The following is a 23,460-nucleotide window of genomic DNA, read 5'->3' as shown; positions in this document are numbered from 1 at the left end:
CAAATGAGCCCTGTCACGGCTATCGGAATAATCCTGAGCTTCGCATTCAGGATGAAACGGAGTCTGTTTATCAAAAACTTCGTGTTCCAGCTGTCAAACCCTTGCAGTTCGCAATTGAGGTTCAGGCTAGGGATATCTTCTTCGCACACTATGTATTACCTGGATCACGGGGATGGGATTTCCTAATTCAGATGCCAAGTTCAACACCATCATATTTTTCACCCAGTCTTGATGCACTGTGTCTGGCATTCCTGGCATATCGGTGTAGGTCGCCGTCACTTATATCGCGCGCTCGCTCGGAATATTCAACCGCTCTTCGATCGATGAATAAAGCGCTTCCGTCTTTTACTATTAATGCCAAACACTGTATGCTGACAAGTTCCATGTGTCTGGACCTCTTTGAAAAGATTACCAATACCCACTCAGCAGGAAAGGGCTTCTGGTTAGGGCATATCAAGGGCTCTCTAGCTCTTGTTCAGGCATTGGGATTGCGAAATCTCACGGATCCTATGTCTTTTACGGCTGCTGGTACGATTGGTGACGAATTTTACAATCTCATCTGTGGCGAGTGCCACCGCTATTCCACAGGAACTGCTCGAAGTACGATCGCACGTTGAGAGAAATTCGACTATAGGCACGGATCCGAAATGGAAACTCACCGGCTTGATGACCGAGTATGCATTTTTCCGAAGCGGCATTGCAAACCTTACCTTATCATTGGATGAGTGTAACAGCATCGCCTATGGTCTTGATCTCAAGCTCGTGGAATTGTGCCAGAGTATGCCTGACGGATGGCTACCTGAGATACAAGGATCAACAGATGTTTTCCCTCGTGAAGAAATTTATCCAGATCGACATGTTACAAAAGCATGGAACACAATACGGCTAGTTCGTATTTTGCTGCACGAGTTTCTGTTGCAATATTGCGAAAGTGATGATGAGCAATGTTTTATCACGTTGGGTAATCTACATGAACCGAGTGTCAATATAATTACGACAATGGCTGATGACATGTGCGCCACGGTTCCACAATATGCAGATGCATTATCTCAACAGAACTTGGATCCCGGAGGGAATTCGGACTCATCCCAATATATGAACTGTTACACATTGCTTTTCCCACTATATATTGTCGGGAGATCCACATGGACAGCTGCATTTACAAAATCATGGGCTCTCGAGCAGCTAGAGCGCATCGGCAATGATCAGGATATTCCCGCAACGCTACAGTTATTACATCTGATCAAGGAATCGCCCGAAGCAGAACCATGGCATGTGTATGCCCTGCTTGGGAGCTACGGGTTTGCAGCATGATACAAGCTCCGGTACAACTAATATTAAACCACACTTCGTTTCATTCTATTCATTGGTCAAGAATCGTAACAATAGAACATATTAATCTCACATCCGCTCCGACGAATACAACCGAATAGGAACACCCAAATCATGCATCATAGTAAGATTCGACAACTTAACAGGCTCCGTCCGAGGATGAGGATCCGCATTTTCAAGCGTGTCAAAGTGTTGCATGAGACGAACAACGGTATAGCTTGCTTCCGTGAGGGCGTATTGTTCTTAGTGACAGTTAGTAAGGACTCAAAATCCCGCAATTCCGTTGTTTCCCAAGATGTAGAGGTTCACTTACGACCAAGACAGATACGCGGTCCACCATTGAAAGGAAGATACTCCCAACCATGCTTTGCATTCTCTTCCCAACGCTCCGGTCGGAATGATCTGGCATCTTTGCCCCATAGATCCGTCCGGCGGTGCATGGCAAAGACATTGTAGGCGACCATGCCGCCTTTTTTAATATAAACTGGGGATCGTCGGTCTGGTCCACCACCAACTGGAATAGAGGTATCCTTTGTTGCGACACGGAAGTTGACGGGGACGGGTGGTTGAAGACGAAGGACTAGAGATAGGTCAATCACCATGGCAAGTCTCTATCAGCTGCTCAATTGCACAACTCACCTTCGTTCAAGACATATCGCAGATAAGGAATATCCTTGAGCTTAGTCTGCGTCATCTCAACCTTGGAGCTCTTCCCATCACCAAAGTTTTCAATAATCTCTCGACGCAGCCGATTCCAAACATTAGGATGACGCGAAAGATAAAAGAAAGTCGAACTAAGTAGAGACGCAGTAGTATCACGCCCAGCAAGAAGAATATTCAACATATTGTCACGCAGCATCTTGGGGTCATCGGTCTCAGCAGCCAAAGCCTCGAGGAAGATATACCGACCATCGGCATTCTTCTTCTCCGGATTCCGCTTCGACTCTAGTGCGACGTTGACATAATGATCGACGACTTCGTGAACCTTGCGATTCGCATCGCGGAACTCTTTTGGGTTAATAAGCCAGTATAGACCCTGAGCACGCGATCGCGATGCGAGATAGTCCTGTGCTGTTCCGAAGGCCTCGGCGAAACCTTGTGCGCTTCCTACGGCGGACTTTTCCAAAACACCTGTTGTTTCCGAAGGTGGGAGCATGCATCCCACTGATTCACCGAACAGGAAGTGTGTTGCCGAGTCCAGGGTTAGCAGAAAGAAAAGACGCTGGATATCGAAGCTGCTTCTATCTTTGGGGATCAAATCGATTAAATGCGAGATGTGATCGTCCAGCATAGACAGATCGGCAACCTGGAGCAACCATTGGTGTTAAATTCCCCGAAAAGGTTCCCGGGCTTCAGCTTGACTCACCTGGTCCCTGGTGAACTGCGGGCGCAATAATCCCCGAGCATGCGACCACCCCGCGCCATCCAGCGTGAAGATACCATCACCCAACAACGGATCAAATTGCTGGTGTCGAGTACCGAGGCAGAAATCTTTGAATTGAGTCGCGAGAACGGCCTTGATATTCTCCGGCTCGATAGTTGTCGTCAATGTGCGCGTCAGGAATTGCTGACGGAAAGTGTAGGCGCCATGCACAGCAAACTGATCGGTGAGATAATCGATCCAGCGCTTTTCGCGCACGGCTTTGCTCAGACGCAAGAACGCGGGGATTCCGAAAAATGCGGAGTGTCCATCCGGAGGACGTTCGCAGTTTAGGGCTTTGGATTGTTTGTGGTGGTGGTGTAGCTGTGCGAAGTAGCGCAGGATCACGAAGCCTGCATATAAAGCGCCAATCCAGGCGATGGCTGGGCTGAGCATACTGACAGAACTTAAGGGGTGAGAAATCTCCGAAAGAAAGTAAGTAGTTTTGATTTAAGTATGTGAAGAATCAGAATATGTGAAATCGCGGTGATCCCATTCGCATCTACAAATGAACACACACCTCGGCAGAGGCACACGTGAGAATCTCGGGTATCGGTGAAGATCACAGTGTGCAGTCACACACTTCACACTTCACAACTCATGCTATGAACACATGCAGAAATGGCGTTTGCCGATCACTCTTGGCTTCCCCGGTTATTCCTCCGACTTAATGCTCCGTGGGTTTGAAGCATGGCAGCCACTCTTTCAACGCCTTGTGAAAGTGGTCTCGGGACACCTTGCCCGGCTCAAATGAAGTACGGAAGTCGAAACAGTGCTCGGCATTGTCCATGATGTATCCGAATAGTGAGTCTTCCTCGGTCTCCACATTGCACGCTGGGATGTCGGTCGTGAAGACCACGTTCTGCGGGGCGAGGTCTCCTGTTGCAAGGGGAGAGAGTGTGCGCCAGGGATCGAACTGTCCACCACTCCAGTACACATTGGACGGGCGGATTGTCCACCCGCCGGTCTCCCTGTTAGTCTCCTTAGTTCGGGGGTGTTTAGGCAGCAGGCCGGTCTTCGAGGCTTCCGGGAATTGTCGGTTGCACACAAACTGTGCGTAATCGAGGGACTGATACTTGGAGAGGAGCGCGTGAGGTCCCTTGTTGATCGTCTGGAAGTATCCCCATTCGTCGCAGTACTGCCATGTCCAACTGATGGTGTCCGGGTCGACTGCCGGAGCGGACAAGATACACGAAAGTTCCTTGCTCGGGTCGAGCTGCTTGCAGTTGGTTTCGAAGTTAAAGTTGACCAGCTCGGTGAAAACTGGCCATGAAGCCCACCGCTTGGCGGCATACTCTTTACCGCGGAAGCGGGCGAATCCAGTAGGTGGCGCCGGACGACCGGTCACCCCGTCGCTCTCCATGTGCTCGCAGAACGACGACAGGCCCGCAACGCCACCGCCCAGTCCATACGACTGGAAATAGTTAAAGATGCCAGTGAGCGCCGCAGTGAAATCACCATGGCTGTTTTTCTCGGCGCCCTCGCCGAAGAACTGTTTCTTGATGGCAGCCGCACTAGTCTGATTCCTGGACAGCTGCTCATCGATGTATTCCAAGGCCGCTTTGATGTCTTTGGTACAGTTGGAGTATCCGTACGCAACGAGTCCAGCATACACCTGGTCGAAATAAACGCTCATGTCGATTTTTGCCTGAACTGGTGCGGATGAGGCGAAAGAGGCGAAAATGCTGTCGGGATACTCATTGCGAGTAAAGGCAGAGCGCATGCCGGCATAAGATCCCCCAACCATGACCCAAGGCTGTGCGTAAGAGGTCAAGTCAATCTCCTTGAGGCTATCGCGAGTGAAATTTTGCGCGAAGTACGGAATATCCGCCAATGCCTGGCGGTTGTTCAGGTACTGGAAATGCTCCGGTGGAGTATTATTGTTGATGGGGTATGGCAGTGAATCACCATAGTATCTACTTCGGGTCAGTAAAATCCGGCGATCTATTGACAGAGGCGGACAGACCTGTGCTCCCAGACAATACCCACGCCACCGAACTCTTCAAGCATCTGATAGAAGAAGGAAGACGAATTACCCAGGTGGGTTTGGGCTGAGGTTTCGGCTGTTGCCTCCCCGACGTCGTAAATGAAGACCGGTCCTCCTTCTTTGTAATGCTCCGTCGAGGCCCAGTACCGGTTCTGGTAGAATCCCACGGAATGGTTTCCATGGTCGATGGGAAGCTGCAACTTGTCAGTACCCTATTTCAACGTCGGAACAGACGCAACACGCTTGAAAACGAGCAACATACCGAAATATATTCCGCGTCAACTTTCGTATTAAGAGAAGATTCAGCAACAGCAGCCACAGAGGTCCGCTGTGCAAGCAGAATATCCGGATGAATCCCCAACTCAGCAGAAAGCTTGATTTCCCGTTTGAACTTGGTCATGCCATGACCCATTCCCGCAGCTGTACCAGACAGCGCAGCGAGGGCTATCAAGGACCCCCGCACCATAATCGACAGATGCATGATTGGCAGTATCAAGGCTTGCTCGAGAACGAAGCCAACGACACAATTTGAAAAGGAGTGATACGGATCGACATAACTGGGATGCTAGTTTATTATATGCACACCCCGGAAAAGGACGCTATGAGGTGGTGAATGGAACATTAGCCCGAGAACAATGTGATGAGAACAATATGGTTGCGTTCACAGATAGGCACCAGTGGATTCAGATTGTGGATTCGGGCATTGTACTGGGCATTGGATTACGGACGTAGAAAGTGGGCACTGCCTACAATACATCGAAGACCTCCGAGACATATTCATCGCCTTCGGCCAATAACTATTCTCGGGTGACTCTGAGGAATAGTGTATGTTGCAGGTTCTAGATTGATTGATTGTGTCGGATGTAACCTCTATTCGGGCGAAAATACAAGTATTGGCTGTTGGACCAGGTACCCCTCGCCGGCTATGCACTATCCAGCCTTGCTGTAGACACCTACATGCACATTTATCTCTGGTCCAACTTGCATTGCATTAGTGTACCGTACCGCTTCGGGGCTATGCGCGGGGCTCAATTAGCGACGTCGATCATATACTATTTCGGAAGGACTGCGATCAGCCTTGCAGACTGATTCAGCGATATCATCACACGGACTTTTGAGATCTGGCGCGGGTATGCGACGTTGTCATTGGTGTTTATTGTGTTTCTTGTGTACATATTTCCGGGTCAGGAACAGCTAAAAAAGGAACCACGCGAGCCGGGTCGATCCCGCCCGGAACCGGGGCGGTCTTTGCCATGCGAGTTCTCCAAGCTGGCAGGGGATTGCAGTGCAATGGTTGATTATTCATGCGTTTACCGGACTCCGGATAATGGGCGGGGCTTAATATTGTTGTCCGCTGCCCGTGTCTAATTATGTCGAATTAGTGTTCTGCTAAGCCACGGCAGACCCTTAGACTTGGCGTGCTGATCATGAATAACATTCCTGGGAATTTGTCACGATTTGCGATCAGAGTGGTGGGCTGGAAGCGGTGTTCCGATATCGCGGAATGTGCGAAAGTCGATTGTGGAATGTCCGTCGGGCACCCGGTAGAATAGTCAGGGAAAGGCAATGTTCGGTCACGAGACAAAAGGCGTTCAAACATGGCTTGGAAGTTACTCAATGTTACACTTCGGGATTTCTCGTGGTTTCGACAAGTGAGAAACACTGTTCTACAGTGTTCTCTCTTTCTAGGAATTCGTCGGAGGTCGATCCCTTGTTTCTTTCAATTTTGGTCAAGTCTCATTTGGAGAGACATAGGGGCTTGACTGTCCTTGGATCCAACACTAAACAAGAATTGTTTTGCTTTGGGATCCTTTTCGCAATCATTTTCAACGAGCCCCAAACGCGCATAGATCTGGAAAGACTGTACCGTGGGACTACTGGCCGCAGCCATTGGGGTGACCCGCAATGTCTAACGGTAAATGGGAAGTACTGGGGCAATACCTACAACAAATAGAATGGTGGCTTAGTTATTGAGCAGTGCGTTTAGTACTATGCCATGGTAGGACTGTCCAGCCCCCCCCCCCCAAACCCGTATTGTTTTCTTGAGTCACTCAAGGAAATCAGGGGAAACGATGGTTAGCAAGACGTCGGGTCAAATTCGACCACTCGCACTATCTTCTTTCCGTTCCTTGTGTTTTTTCTGCATTGATTAAAACAGGCAATCGGAGCGAGCCTTGTGGCTCGGCTCTATTGCCTTTAATGTCAAACCCCCTCTTCATCCTCTATCTATCTATATGGACTAGTCCGTCATCCAGAAGTAGCAAACGGACCGATTTTGTACTCCCTTCAGACAAGGTATTGACGATCGGTGGGATGTTTTGGAGGCCTTATACCCACATCCATCCCGCGATAGTAACTCCTTGACTCGAGCACATGTGTCGGTTCAGTTTCCAACATGAACTGCCAACGTATAAAAGATTTGCAGGCGACATCTGACAGACCTGTATTTTTTTAATCTTGAATCTCACCGCATCATTTCTCCAGGCATCAAGCCTTAGCTAGATAGCAAAAAGTGAATCATGTCGAGCTCAGCCCGTCTGCAGGACAAGGTGGCCATCGTCACCGGCGCGTCGTCCGGTCTAGGACGAGCAATCGCCATCCGATACGCGCAGGAAGGAGCCAAGGTCGTCTGCGCCGATTTGACACCAATGGCGCGATCACAGGAAGAATCCGAGATCACGACCCACGATCTTATTGTGAAGGAGGGAGGGAAAGCGATCTTCGTGCAGACGGATGTCGGCGATGGGGCTCAAATGGAGAAATTGGTTCAAATGAGTGTTAAGGAATATGGACGACTTGATATGTCAGTGTGTCGAGCAACCAGAATATTGATTGGGTTATCTGATGATTTTCAATAGTCTAGTCAACAATGCTGGAATCAGTATCGAGGCACGCAAACCAGCCGTCTTGCATCTCACTGATGAAGCGACCTGGGATACGACCATGCGTGTCAACACCAAGTCCGTCTTCCTGGGTTGTAAATATGCTCTTGCACAGATGCTCGTGCAAGAGCCTCATTCATCTGGGGATCGTGGCTGGATTGTTAACATTTCTTCAATTATGGCTATGATTGGAGGTCCCAAGAATCGTGAGTATATCTGTAGGGACTGAACCGTATGGCAAGAAGTATAACTAACAGCGCTACCAGCATCTTATTGTGCATCCAAGGGTGCAGTCAGCAATTTGACAAGACAGGTTGCTTTAGATTATGCTCCTGAAAACATCCATATTAATGCACTCTGTCCTGGCTGTGAGTCACTTTCGATCTGGTTGTTTTGACTCATACTGACCTACATGCAGATACACAAACAGCTATATTCAAGGAGACCACCACTAATTTGACTCCGTGGGAAGACCTCAGACGTCGGCATCCTCTCAAAGGACCGGGAATGCCGGAAGATATTGCTAGGATGGCTGTTGTATTGGCAAGTGATGATGCTAATTGGGTTACTGGTACATGTCTCCCGGTAGATGGCGGGTACACTGCTCGATAGCACCCGCAAATTATTGATTGGCGAGAAGACAACTGTACATTTTCATGTTCCAACCAAGTCTCACCTTGAACAGAAACAAAGAAAACACGCAGATGTCGTTAAGTTTAAACGGTTGGAGCCTGGATTATCAGGCGTGAATATGATGTCGAATCCCCGTGAAATCCTATACCGTCGTACCCAATTAGAGATGTCGAAGACTCTGCATTGTATTACCCCTGTTACGGAGCTATTTTATGTCTAGTCTAATTACTAATCTATCGGCATGGATCATTATATCTCCGGTTTTCATGCAGTATTCGTACGATATTGTTGACATTTGATGTTGGAACTTGTGTATTCCGTAACTTGCACAGCCAATAAGGGCATTGAAATCTCTGTCATTTATTACTTGCTAATTCTTGCTATTTATGCTATGCCCCTCATTAGTAATCTGATTACTCGGAGTTACTATAATTCCGGTTCTCAAGCAGTATTATTGAATTCAGCACTGACATATGAAATGAACATGACGACGGAGCAAACGCAAACCTGGGCCAATGGAACACCAAAAGGCTCTGCGTATCTGTAGTCATGAGAGTAAGCCTTTCCATTCCACACCAGCATGTTAGCTCAGGGGAAGAGCGCCGGGCTCATAACCCGGAGGACCCTGGATCGAAACCAGGACATGCTATGTCTATCTTTTTTTTCTTTTTCTTGTCGGATTTGAGATAGTATGATCCCTTGATGTTTTTTGTTTCTGTTTGGTACAACGACTTGGGCTCCAGTCATCTCAGGTTGTGAATGGTATGTTTTGCTCAAAGAAAATGTTTACTCTCACCCCCAATGGAGGGTTAAATTCGATGAGGATAGCAACTAGCCGGTGAAATAGAGATGTTGAAACTTGTTCAAATGTTTGCCGCTTTTATCTTTGTTCCTCTCAGCCCAGTATTGTAAGAACAGCATCACCGCGCTGTCCCCTTTGCTTGATACACCTATTTTCTTCTTGAGATCACCAAATGTCTTCATACATAACGGAGCTGTAAAGTCGTTTCCCTGTTTATGAAGCTTATTTAAGGCTTAGCGGTCCGCCTTGTCTGATCATCCGATATGCGCTCCCTCCGCAAGAAGCTCCCATTATCATAATAGCAATAACGTGGACAGAAATCTGTTGTAGAGGCTAGCACAAGCCTCATGTAAACCCTATGGTGGTAGTCTTTGGCCTGCTAAAGGCTTACGTTCGCTAAGGAGTGGTGGCTCAGTTGTGTTTGCGTGAAACTCATGCTGTAGGAAATATATTCTTCACCGACGGTTGTTTTCCTATGCTTTTGTCGCATCTTAGTTCTGTCTCATGCCTGGAAGACTTGAACCACAGTCATAGATTATCATTTATCAGCTTGCTGAACCCTCAACAGAAGGTTTCCCACCAACCAAGGCCGATCTTCTGTCGAAGCAGGGTTCTTCTATTAAATCAAGGGCAATTGGTACAAACACGCCAGCAGACTCTCGCTTTATACCATCGTCTGATCTCCCGAGAAACAAGATTGCTGCCTGCTTGCCTTCCCCAGCACCTGCACATTAACCTACACAGGCCCCAAAGCCTCTTTTTCTTTTTGACTCGTCACTGTCACTCCAACGATGTCTCTTCTTGACCTATCCAATGAGCTTCTCCTCATCATAGTTTCACATCTTGACTCAGATACTTATATTCAACACTATCGCCCAGGCAAATCGACGTTGCTATACAATATTTGATTTTGATCTTTATGATCGCAACATCTCAGAATATGAGTTCTGCGGGATGAAATGGGCTATCAGGAATGGTCAGATACAGACTGCGAAAATTTTCGTTGATCAAGGCGCTAGTCTGAGCACCAAAACCAATTACACCAAGCTCACAAGTCTCACATGGAGAAGGTCTCCTCTATGGAGTGCAGCATTCATGGGGAACAGCTTCAGTCTAGAGAAAATATGCGGTCCTCTCTTCTCAGGTACAGATCCACAATCCTTTGTTGTATATGCTTCGTTGAGCAAAGAGATGCTGATATGCCGCCAGTATGTTGGAGAGGCTTGCCATCTGAAACCAAACTAGCCCACATTGAGGATGCCGAAAGAACAAATTCAAGGGCCGTTTGTATTCTATGCAAATTTATATTTGCCAGTTGTGTCAACCAGCGATTGGAGACCTCGACTTTATTCCAGTGGCAATTAGCAAAGTACATTCCGACGGATACATCCCGTCGGAATACTCGGATGGGAATCGCAAGCTGTGCACACATGTTAAACTGCTGGGCAGATATCGGAAAACCCGAACTTCATCTTTGGTCGAACCAATGAGAACATTAGAAGGTCTTCAATATGCAAATCGTACAAACTGTACAAACTCGGGAATCGCCATCATGTACGCATCATTTTTAGTGATATTTTGCCTATAAATTGGCATTGTCTGCCTTGCTACATGTTCTTAAACCAGATTCGAACTTCACAAAATACCAAATACTCTCCTTTTCATGGCCGCGAGAATCCTCGAAAATTTCATTTGCACTTTTTGTATGTCGTTGATCAGACTGAAGCCACATAATGCATTTGAAATCGGAGAAACATTTGTGTCCTTTACTGATTCATTGAACAGGAAGCTGTCGATAGTACCAAATTCTACTCTGCAATCTGATTAGAACAGATTCAATCCGTGAGTAAAGTTCGAAAACGAACTACCGATAGTGGAAGACTAACATGCCCTGAAGGAATAAATATGTCTCGCCCTCTTCTAGAAAGAATGCAACGATTTGTCGAGTTCATCAACTCGGGCGATGAAAGTCTGGGGAAGGCTGTGGTTTCTGAATCAGCCCAATTCCACGTTCCGTTCTCACCAGAACCTCTCAAAGGTTTGTCTGGGTACATGCAGATTCTCGACATGATGCGCTCTGCTTTTCCAGATGTTCAATGGACTCTTGACGATACGGTCATTGAGGACGAAAGAGTTGTAGCGCAGTTTACTCTGCGCGGATCCCACAACGGTGAATTCTTTGGCGTTCCGGCTTCTGGGAAACCAATCCAGGCACGAGCTATAAACATGTATCGTTTCAAATATGGCAAAATTGTGGAAGAGACCGGGTTGCCTGACATCTTTGGAATAATGTTGCAAATTGGAGCTGTGAAACCCCCAGGCGCGCCGTAGGGAAACATGTCATAGTTTATTTTTACAGCTGCAACTCGTGTTGGATTATTAAATGAGACATTAGCAACAATCAATAGCCTTAGAATAGAAGAAAAGTCTAGATAACTGGTGCATGCGGTGGTATATCGCTAGCTCAAACCAAGACCCACATTGAGGACTATAGAACGACAAAGTGTGAAGGCAGATCTTATTGAAAACACATTGTTATATATTTATAGGTGTGAAGCAGACTATCCCTTTCATGAAGAGGCCTTCTAGGACAGAGGAAGTCTGTAGATGTACGCATAGACAAACATAGGAAGCCGCTTCACCCGAGCGAGCTGTCAAATCTAGAAATATGTCGTGACCAATGGATCGATAGCAAATAGCAGCCACGTGGGACTCTGAAACAGCAAGCAACGAACTAGCTCTCGTGGTCTTCATAATGAGTATAACGGCTTTCGTATGACGTATTGTACAGTGATGAAGAGCAAGTAAAACAGAGGGCGGATTTTATTAGATTGTCTGTCAAATTTTTCTTTCTACGGACGCCAATTGCAGAGTGACTCCGTATATTGTTCATGTTCAGATCTGGTCTTATCGAAGGACACCAAGGCTCATCAGGGCCGAGACTTCGGGGGTGTACCTAAAATGGAAATCGGGTGTTTGAAGTTAGGGGGTGGGTTGGAAGGGGGTTCTAATTCCACAGCTCAGCTTAGCTAGTAAAAATGTCTCAGGTTTGTCCTATGGGACAGCTGACAGGAGCTCGGTGCTGTTGAAACAACCATCAACCCCACACGGGATTGCAAGGGTCTTGGCAACCCTACGCGAGGTGGACCTCCGGGAGTCTGCCCTCGAGAGAGCTTGATGATGAAGATGATGAGGTGCTCATTTCACGGAAAAGCGGTGTTTCCGTCAATTCTTCAAGTGTTCCGTTCCTGATGGGGAAATCATGCGGAATGAAGTCAGAGGCGCCGCCCAGATTGGTGGAACTATGGCTGAATTCAGGGCGTCCGGGGAGAACCATGCAAGGACGAAGTACTAATCAGCTGCCAAATCTCCACCTTTCACAATGCAGAGATTTAGCGTGATGGCTGTGAATTCTCCGGTCGTATAATATGTAGCTTCCCCGAATCGTGCGTTGGATTAACCATTCGGACAAATATCTCGCGACGCGCAGCATCATCAAGATGATTTTCAACCCTTTGGCTTTTGCCTCGGTGGTTCTTTTGGCTAAGCAAGCATACGCTGCTTTCGGAATTACTACTAGTTCCTCTGCCTATGTTATCGACGCTGGCTCGTCCAACCCTCTCAAGTTCACTGTGAGCCGGACAAGTTGTGACATTACCTCGATTAACTACTATGGCTCCGAGCTGCAGTACCAGTCAACTGGATCTCACATTGGATCAGGTCTTGGATCTGCAACTGTTACCGCAGAGACGATTGGTGATTATATCAAGGTGACATGTTCCACCGACACCTTGATCCATTACTACGTTGTTCACAGTGGAGATTCGATCATCCACATGGCAACATACACCACAGCTGGTTCGTATTCTTTCCGTTCGTACGTTTAAATTATACTAAAGTTCTTTTAGAGCCGGCCATCGGAGAACTGCGGTACATTGCCCGCCTGAATGCGGATCTGCTTCCAAATGAAGAGCCATTCGGCGTTGTATCCAACATTGCGGGTGGTTCTGTTGTTGAGGGATCTGACGTGGTGAGTATCTTTCAAGAAATACTCGACCAACAAATGAAACTGACGCAGCATAGTACTTGGTTGACGGCCAGACCCGAAGCAAGTTCTACTCCAGCGAGCGTTTCATCGATGACAACAGACACTGTAAGATGACATTGAAGCCTATACAGCGTAGTGTATACTCACTTCTCCAGGTGTTTCCGGAAGCGCCCACCGCGTCTGCATGATCTTGAATCAATATGAAACCTCCGCCGGCGGACCTTTCCATCGGTAAGTTCCTTAACCAGTATAGATTAGCCCATACTAATTTGGTTCAGCGATATCAACACCAACAACGTCGGCTCATACACTGGTCTCTACTGGTACATGGTATGTAACAAAATATTGATTATCATATAATAGCTACTGACTGCCTCAGAACTCCGGACACGTCCAAACCGAAACCTACCGCCAGGGTCTGCATGGCCCCTACTCGATGTATTTCAGTCGCAGCGGAACCCCCAGCTCCACCCTTGACACTTCGTTCTTCGCCGACCTCAGTATTAAGGGATATGTTGCCACTTCTGGTAGAGGTTATGTCAAGGGTACTGCTTCTGGTGCTTCGTCGTCTTTCGAGTGGGTTATTCACTGGTGAGTGACATCGATATCCCATCACTGGAAACAGCCATCTCACAAGTACAGGTACAACGATGCCGCCCAATACTGGACAAAAGCTTCATCCTCGGGAAGCTTCACCTCCCCAGCTATGAAGCCCGGCACTTACACCATGGTCTACTACCAGGGTGAATACGCCGTCTCTACTTCATCGGTTACAGTTACTGCTGGATCCACTACTTCAAAGAGTATTTCTGGCTCTGTCACGACCGGAACGACTATCTTCAAGATTGGAGATTGGGATGGAACGTAGGTCTCCTTCACACATTAGACACAATGCCCCGATATAACTACATATACTCATGCTTAACAGACCAACCGGCTTCCTCAACGCCGCCAACCAACTCCGCATGCATCCCTCCGACAAACGCATGTCATCCTGGACACCGGGTACTTACACAGTCGGAAGCTCCTCAGTCTCTTCTTTCCCAATGGCTTTGTTCAAATCTGTCAACTCGCCCTTGACTATTAAGTTTACAGCTACATCTTCGCAGACTGGGGCTACGACATTGAGAATTGGAACTACGCTCTCTTTCGCCGGTGGTCGGCCTCAAGCAACGGTAAATGAGACATAGCCGCTTACTCGCTTCTTGGATTTATCTGACGTCTTTTAGATCAACAGCTACACAGGCTCTATCCCCTCCGCTCCCACTAATCTTAACTCACGTGGTGTCACTCGTGGTGCTTATCGTGGTCTTGGTGAGGTTTATGATGTTTCGATTCCATCCGGGACTATTGTTGCTGGCACCAATACTGTAAGTCCCTTGAATCGTGAGCCATTTAGACCTGGATACTGATGCATATAGATTACTATCAATGTGGTTTCTGGAAGTTCGGGAGATACTTATCTCAGCCCTAACTTCGTGAGTGCCCTTATCTATACCGACTTCATTTGGAGATGCTAACAGATAGTTTAGATTTTCGACTGTGTTGAGCTGTTCCAGTAAGCGCGTACTGTTTATCGATTGCTAGCGCTGTGTGATACATGGAGACTTTCAAGTTGTCAATATATAATCAAGAAATTGACTTGAATATGTAAAATGTATCTATACCTCGTGAAGGCCTGAAATAATATAGGAGAGAACAAATAAATACCAACGAGAGAATCGTAACCTTGCAGAAACCACAGATATAAATAAGATGGATCACCCTCTAGTATGAACCAACCGTCCAGCAACCCAAACAGCCTTAACATTCCGATCGTCACCACCCCAAACCCACTTCTGAATCTTCTCCGCCCAAGTCTCAGTTCCAAACAAATCAACATTACCCACAGGCCCAGATCGAACAAGATCAACCAATCCATCCCCATAATCCCCATCCAAAGGACTCTCCTGTAACCCCTTAACACCACCAAGCTGAATCAACTGCACATCCCACAACATCCCCAAATCAAAGCCTCCAATATCATCCGCCATATCAACAACGGCAGCACCACCCCGCGTAGCGAGATACAAACTCTCCGGAACGGAAAGTTTCACACGCGCCGCCTCATCTTCCATTTCCTTCTGCAAACCATCCTTTCCATGCGAATGGGAATGCCCACACTCAAATCCTTTCTCAAAAGTCCCCGTATGCCCCAACAATCTAGAAGCAAGACAAGCCTGCCTAGCAGCTTCAAGGATACTAGGACTATACCCACCACTAACATCAGTCCCAAGACCAACCGTAATACCCAGATCAAGGAAAGAGCGCACAGGCGCAATACCCGAACCCAGCGCCGAGTTTGACGCAGGACAATGCGAGATCTTAGCATCACGTTTCGCAATCAATGCCTTTTCCTCAGCGGAAAGATGCACAGCATGAGCAAGGATAGTCCGCGGCGTAAGCAGATCATATTTATCATAGACGGCTGTATAACTCCCGGCTTCAGGGAAGAGGTCGTTGACGAGAGTGATTTCGTTTGTATTTTCCGCGATATGGGTTTGAATGTGGAGGGGTGGGGAGTATGAGGCGGCAAGTTTACCCAGTGCTTCAAGAGAAGGGCGCGTACAAGATGGCGCAAAGCGGGGTGTTAGAATCGGGTTAATGAGGGAACCTGTTGGGTCGATTGCGTTGATGTGTGCGATTGTGGCTTTCGTTGCGGATAGTGAATCCTCTGCTGAGGTATCACGGTAGTATTTGGGACAGAAGTCTGGGTTGTCCATGCAGACTCGGCCTATGAAGGCTCGCTGCCCGTGTTTCTTGCAGAGGCTTGCTAGGGCGTTTGTTGCTGGGATGTGGATTGTTGCGAAGTAGGATGCGCATGTTGTGCCGTGCGCCAGTGTGCGGCTTATTACTTGGTTGTAGATTGTTTGGGCTGGGAGGGGGGTTTCGGTTGCTTTTGTTGCTAGTTGGTGGCCTTTTTCATTGTCGGGCTGGGTGCCGAATCCGGATTCCACGGGGAAGGTGTAGGTTTCTAGCCAGTCTAGCAGGGTTGAGGAGCCGAAGAGGCCTGCGTTTGGATATTGGGGGGCGTGGATGTGTGTGTCTGTTTTGTTAGTTATGTGAATGTGTGGAGGGTGGAAATGTACCTACCAATGAAACCCGGGAAGAAGAATTCATTCCTCTCTTCACTCGCAGTAACAATCTTCACCGTGATTTTGGATTCTTGGCCGTTCAGATCAGAATCAACATCAATCCATCCATTCCGGGTCATCAATCCGGCAAAGCCAGTATCATCATGAGCCGCCCAGTCCCAGCCCTTGATCCGGCCATCCGCAGCAGAAACCCATAAAGCACCCTGATTCCGAACAAGTTCAGGCTTAGGACCGGCATCAGACAAACGAGGCAATTGAATGAACGTGCCGCGGTAGACAGTCAGACTGAACGATGTATCTGTCGTGGAACCCATGTTGATACACGAAGGCGCCGTAGATGTAGATGCGGTGTATATAAATATCGATATCGAAACAAGACAAATAAATCAGCTGAACGAGTATCCGAATCTAGCAGTATAAACCCGTCGATATAAGAGTCTAACTCAAGAGAGCGCAGATCAGTCTCCACAATGCAAGCCTCACAAGTCAAGTCCGAAGTCAAAGGCCAAGGAACAAGATCAAAATCGAAATCCCAAAGAACGGAATCTTCACAAGAGGGAAAGCAGTCTAATATATCGTCTCTAACATAAGCCTATCGCAACAACCTACCACAGTGGTCAAAAGAATAAGCGATAGCCCCCAAAAAGCCAAGCGCGCAGGTATGTATCAAGGTTGTCCCTTCTAAATTGGATATAAATCTCTCTCCATGGGTCGTGCCCCGTAATTGAATCCTGCGAACAGCGGCTGAGTTGACAGTTTCATCCGCAGGAATGGGGAAAGTTAGGCCATTCGGGGTCTTTGGCGGGGCGGGGATCGGCTGACTCCGATGTGTATTGAAATTTACCGTGTTGTTTGATTATGTCATTCGATCATGGGTGTTGGAAGTGGGGTAATTTTGGATGGATGGTATTGTATTGTACGAGGGGCATTGATAAGTTGAGAAGCTGATAAGGGTGTTGATTTTGCCGGGTTTTGCCGACTTCGGGTGCTTACAATTTACTGACGGGGGGAGAGAGAGAGAGAGAGAATATAATAAATGCTATATTGTATTGTATTATGCCCGCTGGATGATTATGTTGAATCAATCCAAGCCGAAAACTATATCTTTTTGAACGTCATCATCGTAGCCAAAAGAAAAATGTTGAATGTATACACAAGAAGAGCGGGAACATATCCCTATAACGAAACCAAGAGCCAAAAGCAAAAGCAAAGCAACCAGCGCAGCATGGGTATCATAGATCATCGTCTAGATCGATCTTAATCTATTCGCTGTCCTCGACAGGACCGCAAGTGCAGAACAAGTTCTGGTCACCGAAAGCGTCATCGACACGAGTGACGGTGGGCCAGAACTTCTTCTCGAGCAGGTAGGGCACGGGGTAAGCGGCCTTCTCACGAGTGTAGGGACGCTCCCAGGCGGTGGTAAGGAGGTCACGCTGGGTGTGAGGGGACAGCTTGAGGACGTTACCCTCGCGGGGCTGCTCGCCTGCCTCGACCTGGGCGATTTCCTTGCGGATGGAGATCAGGGCGTCGCAGAAGCGGTCCAGCTCGGCCTTGCTCTCGGACTCGGTGGGCTCGATCATCAGGGTGTTGGAGACGGGCCAGGACATAGTCGGGGCATGGAAGCCGTAGTCCTGGAGGCGCTTGGCGATGTCGATGGCTTCGATACCGCAAGTTTCCTTGAAGCCGCGCACGTCGAGGATGAACTCGTGGGCGCAGCGGCCGTGGTCGTTGGTGTACAGGATTGGGTAGTGGGGCTTAAGGCGGGAGAGGATGTAGTTGGCGTTCAGCAGGGTGATCTTGGTGGCGTGGGTCAGGCCGCGGTCGCCCATCATGTTGATATAATTGAAGGTGATGGGAAGGATACTGGCGCTACCCCAGGGAGCGGCACTAATTGGTGGAGAAGAGGAGTCACCACGTTTGGACTGCAGATACTCACTAGTAGGGTGAGAGGGCAGGTAAGGACGCAGGTGCTCGGCAACACCAATGGGGCCGACACCGGGGCCACCGCCCCCGTGGGGGATACAGAAGGTCTTGTGCAGGTTGAGGTGGCACACGTCGGCGCCGATCTCACCAGGGGAGCAGAGGCCAATCTGGGCGTTCATGTTGGCACCGTCCATGTAGACCTGACCACCGTGCTGGTGAACCAGACGGCAGGCCTCCTTGGCACCGGGCTCGAAGACACCAAAGGTGCTGGGGTAGGTGATCATGAATGCGGCAAGCTCGTCCTTGTGTTTCTCACACTTGGCCTTGAGGTCCTCGAGGTCGAGATTACCGGTCTTGGTGTCACACTTGACGGTGACAACGCGCATACCGGCCATGGCGGCACTGGCAGGGTTGGTACCGTGGGCAGAGACAGGAATTAAGCACAAGTTGCGCTTGGCATCACCCTTGCCCTCAAAGTACTTCTTTATAACACGGAGACCAGCGAACTCACCCTGGGCACCGGAGTTGGGCTGAACAGTAACCTCAGCCATGCCGGTGATATCGGAGAGCTGCTGCTCGAGATCATCAATCATGTTGGTGTAGCCCTTGGCCTTGTCAGCAGGCATGAAGGGATGGATTTGGGAGAACTCGGGCCAAGAGATGGGAAGCATTTCCGAGGTAGCGTTCAGCTTCATGGTGCAAGATCCGAGAGGAATCATAGAGTGGGCCAGAGACAAATCCTTCGACTCGAGGTGATGGATGTATCGGAGCATCTCAGTCTCGGAGTGGTGGGTGTTGAAAACCGGGTGAGTCATGTAGGCGGAGGTGCGCTCAAGGTTGGCAGGGATGGGAGTGACACCAAGGTGGCCGTCGACCTCGACGGGGGAAACGGACTTGTGAGCGGCAAAGACAGCCAAGAGTTCCTTAACCTCATCACGGCCAACAGTCTCATCCAGAGAGAGACCAACCTTGTTACCACCAAGACGGCGGAGGAACACGTTGCTGGCCTTGGCCTCAGCCATGATGGCATCAGCCTCTGCAGCACTGGGCAGCTCAACGGCGAGAGTGTCAAAGACAACACCAGAGTCACCATTGGTGCGGAGAGGAACGTTGTAGCCAAGTCCGACAAGCTTCTCACGAAGAAGAGTGGTCATGGACATGATACGCTCGGCGATAGACTTGAGGCCGACAGGGCCGTGGTAGATAGCATACATGGCAGTCATGTTAGCGAGCAGAGCCTGAGCAGTGCAAATGTTGCTAGTAGCCTTCTCGCGACGAATGTGCTGCTCACGAGTCTGAAGAGCCAGACGCAGAGCGCGGTTGCCGAGACGGTCCTTGGACACACCAACAACACGACCGGGGACCTTACGCTTGTACTTATCGGCACAAGCGAAGAAAGCAGCGTGGGGACCACCGAAGCCCATGGGTACACCAAGACGCTGGGCACTGCCGAACGCGATATCGGCACCGAACTCACCAGGGGCCTTGAGCACAGTCAAAGCAAGCAGGTCAGTGGCAACACTGAAGGTACCACCCTGACCGTGGATAGAGTCACCCAGGGACTGGAAGTCGTAAATACCACCCTCGGTATCGGGGTACTGGGCAAGGACACCAATCAGGTGGTCCTTCTGGTCTTTGACGAGCTGGAAGTCGTTGGCCAGGATGTCACCAACAACCAGGTTGATTCCGAATCCCTCGGCGCGGGACTGCATCACGGCAATGGTCTGGGGGTGGCAAAGGTGGGAGACAACGAAAGACTTGTCAGCCTTCTTCTGCTTAGAAGCGGGCATAGTGGCGAAGGACATGGTCATGGCCTCGGCGGCGGCGGTGGCCTCGTCCAGAACGGAGGCATTGGCGAAAGGCAGACCGGTCAGATCAGCGGTCAGAGTCTGGAAATTCAACAAAGACTCCAGACGACCCTGGCTGATCTCGGGCTGGTAGGGGGTGTAGCTGGTGTACCAGGCGGGGTTCTCGAGCACATTGCGCTGAATGACGGGAGGCACGATCGTGGGGTAGTAGCCAGTTCCAATGTAGGTCTTTCCGGAGACATCAATCTGCTCCCGGTACTTATTCAAGAGCTTGAGCATGTCGGTCTCGCCGAGACCACCCTGCACGCTGGAGCGGTATAAGTTGATATCGGCATGGGGCTCGGAAAGCTCGAGGTTCTTCTTGGAGAGAATGTCCTCAGGCAGGACCTGCTTCACAAACTCGTCCAAAGATGCCACTGGGGGATCCAGCACTGCTAGCATCTGCCCGGCGGCATCTGGAGAAGGACCGATGTGTCGGCGGGGGAAGGTATCGAGAGGCTGGAAGATATCTTGGGGGTGGGGGTCACCGTGATCGGCGAGGGTGCTATTGTAAACTCCACGAGGCTGCGAGCTGTGTACGCCCCGTCTCTGCAGGTTCAATGGCGAGATTGAAGCTCTAGCAATGGAGGGGACGCGAACACGCGATCGCAGCGCAAGCTGGCGGGTGCCACGAAGGGCAAAGAGGGATGCCGCCATACTTGAGGTAGTATAGTAGGCACTCAACACATCCAATTGCGGAGAGGAGAAGGAGGATAGCAAGATACAAGAAAAGAAAAGAAAGCAAAGAAGTACAGAGCCAAAAATTAATACTTTATCAGTGACTTGCCCTTGCCGACGGGCAACTATCGGGAAACGGAGTCCACTGATAACTGCTGCTTATCTAACCAATAACCGCCTTTTCCTGCCCCCGTCGCCCCTCGACTCCGCCAGTTCCCCACTGCTTTGCGGAGGTGAGCCCCCGAGTTTCCCGCCGGGAAACTGATCGAAAGTGGGCTATAACCCACCGAGGGGAAGCAGAGAAGAGCTCCGGTTGAGCTTCCGATACGAATTGAAGTGGATAATGAAACACCTGATTGACATTGCTATCTCGACTATATGACTCAAATGGTATATCGGAACTGAGCGTCGCCCTCGATTTCCCGCTCTCCCCGATCTGCCTGCTTATTACAGTGTCTGAACCACAAACTCAACGCGATAACCAAGATGATGATAAGAATGTTGCACCTGCAGAGACATCAGTCAGAGATCAAACGGAAGGACCAAACGGAGACAGAAGGGGACAGAGGGATACATACGCGATAGCGGCATACATTCCGGGCCGATAACCGGGCGCGTCCTGTTCACGGAAAACCAAACTACTCACGATACCACCAAGGCCACCAAATCCGACAAGAGTAGCGCTGGAAAAGGCACGTGTCCATTGTCCACGCACGTTGTTCGCTTGGTACGCCATACAAGCGGGGATATTGGCATTGGCTCCAGCGACAGTGAAGAACACTCCCGCATAGCGTGTCGCATCCCCCTTGGCGAAGCCCATCATCGGCAACCCAATAATGGCGAGCAAGGCGTTGAAGATCAGGATCGGTCCGCGCATGTGATATTTATCGGCCACCCAGGCTGTGCCGTACATGACGATTCCCGCGAAGGCGTAGGGTGGTGCGACGAGGCATTGCGATTCGCCGACGCCGTAGCCCATTCCGAGGCGGAGGATGATTGGGAGGAAGTAGGCAATTGCGTAGGTCACAGTTGTGAGGCAGCTAATTATCATTAGAATAGATCATCGGGTCGGGGAAGGGATTGTGCATACAAGAAGATCATTGCGAAGCCCCAGATATGAATGTCCAGTGCGGGCTTGAGGAACTTTTTCATGGAGAAGGCTTCGAGATTGCCATCGTTACGGTCGTCGTTGATGCGGCGGACGATGAATTGGCATTCACGTTCGTTGAGGAAACGCCAGGACTTGTGTGCGCGGTCTGGGAAGTCGACGAGGAAGAAGAAGCATAGGATGCCGATGAAGCCGGTAATCTGGTCCGTCAGTATATGCACTCAATTGATACCACGCACTACGCACCACTCCTTCAAGAATAAAGATCCACCGCCAGCCAGTCAGACCGTGCTTTCCATTCAACTGCATCAATCCGAAAGCGAGAATACCTGCCAGCGCTGAGGCAACACATCCAATGAGATAGAAAATAGAGAATCGCTTTTGGACGTCATCTTCGAGTGGTCAGCCATCGTTCCGAGTCTCTTGGTTGTTGTCTTACATCGAGTATACCAGCAAGAGAGCAGGTAAACACAGCCAGGGAAATATCCTGCCTCTAGGACACCCAAGAGCACACGTGTGACAACCAATTGGCCCCAATCCTTGACGAATCCCATTCCCTATACCAGTCAGCAGAGAACCAATATCCTTGGGGGCAAAACACACTATCATGATAGCAGCCCAGCAAATAATGATCGACGACAGGAACATAGTCGGGCCCAACTTGCGGATGATAATAGTCATCGGTGGTTGGAAGAGGATGTAGGGCACGAAGAACATCAAAACGATGATGGACTAGTGGACAATTAGCATCAGCCAACCAAAAGTATCAACAGGAGTATAAACATACATATCGCTGTCCAATATCCAACCTCAATTCCTCTTTCAATCTGTCAAAATGTCAATAATTGACCCCATCATTCAATATGAAAAGGGAAGCATACCCAGCAACAGCAGCCATACTCAAATTAGTCCGATCCATCAGTGAAATACAATAAGCCAATCCAGTCATAGTAACAAGTCTCAAGTCAACCCGTCGAATAATCTTCTTCTGCTCCTCCGGCGTAAACTCATCATCTTCACTGGGCGGGCTCTTGCCCTCAATATCCTCGATATTATCAACAGTAGGGGGTTTCTCGTCGATGGGAGCCATGTTTCCCATAATAACACAAAGTGTCAAATCAATTCAATTCAATTGAAATCAGACCAACCCGATTCCTCTGATCGAGATTGCTGGATAGATGGATAGACAAGATAGAGAACAATGACTCTGTAGAATGCAGTACAGAAAAAGAAAAAAAAAGCAGGCAAACCCACCATCTTATCTACTTCTGCAAAGCTTCACAAACTAATCATAAAGTTCACCTACTCTAGATCTCCACAAGACACCAGAACCACCTCCCACCCAGTCACAAAGACCACTCGCCAAATAACCCCCCATGGATCCCGCCCAGCCAACGCCATCAACTCCAAAACCGGAACGAGAATCAAATAGCCGACACGGGGCCTCGGGACAAGACAATCGCCTACAGTATAGACATGTACAGAACGGCAGCTTGGGGGGCTAACAGGATAGTTGGCAAGTAGAGTCAGCGCGTAATAGAGCAATATTGCCCGAAACAAAGGAGGGGGCTTGGATCCACTTTTTGCTTTCTCTACGAGTTAGACGAGTTAGATAGGAGCTGGGAGTAGGTTTGATGGCTGTCTTTGGAGGTTTTTGGTGAGAATC

General features: G+C 49.1%; 8 protein-coding genes across 8 annotated transcripts; 3 read left to right on the top strand and 5 right to left on the bottom strand.

The window, feature by feature from the left end:
- Positions 1-1,401: 1,401 nt before the first annotated feature.
- Positions 1,402-3,148, bottom strand: N7508_009849 (cytochrome P450; the record flags this gene model as incomplete). Its single annotated transcript, XM_058467911.1, has 4 exons — positions 1,402-1,574; positions 1,646-1,912; positions 1,972-2,638; positions 2,699-3,148. The coding sequence occupies 4 exons, from the start codon at positions 3,146-3,148 to the stop codon at positions 1,402-1,404; spliced, it is 1,557 nt and encodes a 518-aa protein (XP_058315757.1).
- A 271-nt stretch (positions 3,149-3,419) lies between these two features.
- Positions 3,420-5,205, bottom strand: N7508_009848 (putative serine peptidase, family S28; the record flags this gene model as incomplete). Its single annotated transcript, XM_058467910.1, has 3 exons — positions 3,420-4,668; positions 4,719-4,933; positions 5,002-5,205. The coding sequence occupies 3 exons, from the start codon at positions 5,203-5,205 to the stop codon at positions 3,420-3,422; spliced, it is 1,668 nt and encodes a 555-aa protein (XP_058315756.1).
- Positions 5,206-7,258: 2,053 nt separating this feature from the next.
- N7508_009847 (SDR family NAD(P)-dependent oxidoreductase) lies at positions 7,259-8,233 on the top strand (the record flags this gene model as incomplete). The annotated part of the gene is made up of 4 exons (XM_058467909.1): positions 7,259-7,542; positions 7,598-7,827; positions 7,888-7,989; positions 8,040-8,233. 4 exons carry the CDS (start codon positions 7,259-7,261, stop codon positions 8,231-8,233), a joined length of 810 nt encoding a protein of 269 aa, XP_058315755.1.
- Positions 8,234-10,961: 2,728 nt separating this feature from the next.
- On the top strand, positions 10,962-11,387 carry N7508_009846 (ester cyclase; the record flags this gene model as incomplete). The annotated part of the gene is made up of 1 exon (XM_058467908.1): positions 10,962-11,387. The coding sequence occupies one exon, from the start codon at positions 10,962-10,964 to the stop codon at positions 11,385-11,387; it is 426 nt and encodes a 141-aa protein (XP_058315754.1).
- A 1,169-nt stretch (positions 11,388-12,556) lies between these two features.
- rglA (putative rhamnogalacturonase B) lies at positions 12,557-14,666 on the top strand (the record flags this gene model as incomplete). Its single annotated transcript, XM_058467907.1, has 11 exons — positions 12,557-12,914; positions 12,965-13,086; positions 13,140-13,209; positions 13,260-13,335; positions 13,383-13,434; positions 13,484-13,695; positions 13,747-13,968; positions 14,033-14,279; positions 14,334-14,474; positions 14,526-14,582; positions 14,637-14,666. 11 exons carry the CDS (start codon positions 12,557-12,559, stop codon positions 14,664-14,666), a joined length of 1,587 nt encoding a protein of 528 aa, XP_058315753.1.
- Positions 14,667-14,864: 198 nt separating this feature from the next.
- Positions 14,865-16,552, bottom strand: N7508_009844 (uncharacterized protein; the record flags this gene model as incomplete). The annotated part of the gene is made up of 2 exons (XM_058467906.1): positions 14,865-16,189; positions 16,237-16,552. 2 exons carry the CDS (start codon positions 16,550-16,552, stop codon positions 14,865-14,867), a joined length of 1,641 nt encoding a protein of 546 aa, XP_058315752.1.
- Positions 16,553-17,500: 948 nt separating this feature from the next.
- Positions 17,501-20,665, bottom strand: N7508_009843 (glycine decarboxylase subunit P; the record flags this gene model as incomplete). Its single annotated transcript, XM_058467905.1, has 1 exon — positions 17,501-20,665. The coding sequence occupies one exon, from the start codon at positions 20,663-20,665 to the stop codon at positions 17,501-17,503; it is 3,165 nt and encodes a 1,054-aa protein (XP_058315751.1).
- Positions 20,666-21,069: 404 nt separating this feature from the next.
- Positions 21,070-22,884, bottom strand: N7508_009842 (putative phthalate transporter; the record flags this gene model as incomplete). Its single annotated transcript, XM_058467904.1, has 8 exons — positions 21,070-21,193; positions 21,265-21,726; positions 21,777-21,994; positions 22,041-22,186; positions 22,234-22,351; positions 22,398-22,526; positions 22,582-22,621; positions 22,676-22,884. 8 exons carry the CDS (start codon positions 22,882-22,884, stop codon positions 21,070-21,072), a joined length of 1,446 nt encoding a protein of 481 aa, XP_058315750.1.
- Positions 22,885-23,460: the final 576 nt, after the last annotated feature.

The sequence above is a fragment of the Penicillium antarcticum genome (genome assembly GCF_028974205.1).
Source record: "Penicillium antarcticum strain IBT 31339 chromosome Unknown utg000009l_segment0_segment0, whole genome shotgun sequence".
NCBI lineage: Eukaryota > Fungi > Ascomycota > Eurotiomycetes > Eurotiales > Aspergillaceae > Penicillium > Penicillium antarcticum.
This window is presented reverse-complemented; position numbering and strand designations above follow the sequence as displayed.